The sequence below is a fragment of the Montipora foliosa genome, chromosome 6, assembly GCF_036669935.1.
Source record: "Montipora foliosa isolate CH-2021 chromosome 6, ASM3666993v2, whole genome shotgun sequence".
Lineage (NCBI taxonomy): Eukaryota > Metazoa > Cnidaria > Anthozoa > Scleractinia > Acroporidae > Montipora > Montipora foliosa.
The window spans coordinates 48,810,163-48,812,662 of record NC_090874.1 but is presented as its reverse complement, the minus strand read 5'-3'; the positions used below and the strand labels follow the sequence as shown (position 1 = coordinate 48,812,662).

Sequence of the window (2,500 nt, the reverse complement as noted above, 5' to 3'; positions counted from 1 at the left end):
TGTAAAAAAAAAAAACAAATATTCCAAAAAACGTGAAGAAAAATTTCTAAAACGTTGCCTTACACGAAAATGAAGATTTCAATCAGTATCAAATATTTTTCCGCACTTTGGGAAGAAATAAACAAATTCGCCGCATCTTACACTGGTCAACAGGCGCCGTTGCCTTCACGTAAATTACTATGAAGAGGGATGAGATAGCTCTTTGGATTTATATATCACTCACTCTTTACTACAAGGTCAGTGACGATACAACAACTTCAAATGGTACGACTAAAGGTCTGAATACACGTGGTTTGACCGCCTTCAACTTACCATTGCCAGAGGAAGTACCAGTAGCCACAGTAACATTAACAGCGAGCAAAACACACAAGAACACCACGACCATTGCCATTGGCAGAATATTCATTTTTCGTCCCATACGAGACGCAGACAACCTAAATACTTTCTATGAGACAACTTCAGAGCTTTTTTGGTACGTGAACCCCTCCTTAATCAAAGAGCAAAATGAAATGTCGCTATGAAAGTTCAATGAATGAACGCGTCGATGATTTGTTGACAAGTAAACGCATGCTCGCATGCATTGGCGGGAAAATGATGCAATCCGGTTACACCGGTTACACCTGTTACACGCCGTGGACGAGTGGGCAGTGTTACGACTTGCAAATATTTGCAATTTTCAGCGATGTAAAATTAGAATTAAAAAACCATGGATCAACGACAACTATTTCAAGCCAATAATTTGGATGCGTGCTTGAATTAACGCTACCATCCTCTCCCCTCCCTGACGATGAATTCGTCTTATAAGCTTATTACACTTATTAGACAGACTAGGTAATATTTATACGAAAAAAATATACTGTCAGTAAAAACCAAAGTTACTAAACCCGACAATTCGAAGACTGAAAAAACTTCAACCACGCCGGTTTCAGTTTGCGCCATGGCACAAATAATCGTTTGTTTCGAAACGAGCAGGTCAAACTGGCATTTTTTTGGTCACGAGATTCTGGAACTTACAAATAACTTCAGAAACTTTCGAAAGCGTTGTCAATAACGTATGAATGTGGGTATGTACCGGACGTGAATTCAAGCACAAATACAACACTGAAGTGACCGGCCAATACTCGTTCAGTATTTACATTGCAGGCAATTTTCAAGTCCCATATGGGTTTTACCGCTCGGGAATTGCACGTGACTTTTTTTTGAAAAATCCTACATTGCTTATAGCATAACTGAAAGCAAAGAAGGCCAGTGTAATTGTTCCAAGGAAAACAGGATGAGAATTTTAAACTTAGTACGCGTTTTCAAGCCCACCGTGAATGGTTTAAGCTGGGTTATTGACAAGGAGGCGAATATAAATACTACTCGGTGTTTTGTCTATGAACTCATACACATCTGGCTTCAGTCAGTTTTCCATTTACAACTTTTCAATTATTTATTTCCTCATAATAGTTGATGAATTTTTAATTCAATCGGAGTCTGACTTTTAACTCGCCACAACTGTGATAAGAGATCCAATTAATGAACAAAGATACGTTAGATTTGACATTTAAATAAAGTGCTTTTGACTTGAGTACATAAAACGAGTCTTCGTGTGATCTTTTGAGATTGACAACCTTAAAGTCTGAGTTCTAAATCGTTTCAAAAAATACCCAAAATACTCCACATTTCCGTTGTTTTTTTTTTTTTTTACGTCTAAAACTGAAGTAGTTCCAGGAGACGATTCCGCATCTGTTTCCTGCCCGATTGAAATGTTATCTCTTTTCTTTTAATAAAAAGAGGGTGTACCATGATAAAAATATTTATACAAAATTTTAAATAAAGCAGAAACCTAAATTTAGTTTTCAAGACAAAAATATTTCAAATGTTCATTGTAATATACATATTTCAGGAACTTTCCGTCGCGCAATCAGATTTAAGCAAATATTTGGCATAAGAGACAGTCTGTTGATATGGCCAACATTCAACATTTCTCGAAAGCCTCTCTTTGTTTCGAGAGGATCAAAGGGTGTTAAACAATCCATTTCTCATAGGAAAATAAGGAAGGGAAAGTGATGTCTGCCACGTGATTAACACGGCCTGTTTTACCGGCTGTAAGGCTTGCGCCTACTCTTCGTGAGTATGAAGGGGGTAGTTTCTAAAGAAACTGTGGTGCTGCGTCGGTGGGGAAGTAGTATACAAAAATTTGGTTTTATCAACGGAGTTGATAATGTAAATTGGCCACCGTACAGAGATTCTAAAAGCTGACGTTTCGAGCGTTAGCCCTTCGTCAGAGCGAATCTTTGTGAGTATGACGACCACGACCATGACGCCGAAGTCAGACAACTGCCGGGAATGCTATGCAAATATTTAACAAACGTGATCTTTATTCATGCATAATGTTTTGAATATCAATTTATCTGCTCCATTGCCATCAAATGAATGATTATCCCAAATTACTTTTGTCACGTCAATGCGACGCTTCAGCGGGAATCAACTCGACCCTAACTCACAAACTATCAGT

At 38.0% G+C, this 2,500-nt stretch overlaps 1 protein-coding gene across 1 annotated transcript in view; it reads right to left on the bottom strand.

Annotated features, from left to right (window-relative positions):
- The window catches only part of LOC138007578 (very low-density lipoprotein receptor-like), a 48,987-nt gene extending 47,431 nt beyond the window's left edge, over positions 1-1,556 (bottom strand). Inside the window, exon 1 of the mRNA XM_068854578.1 lies at positions 313-1,556. Coding sequence (XP_068710679.1) covers positions 313-418 — 106 coding nt within the window. The 5' untranslated portion in view covers positions 419-1,556. The remainder of the gene's footprint in view (positions 1-312) is intronic.
- Between the last annotated feature and the right edge of the window lie 944 nt (positions 1,557-2,500).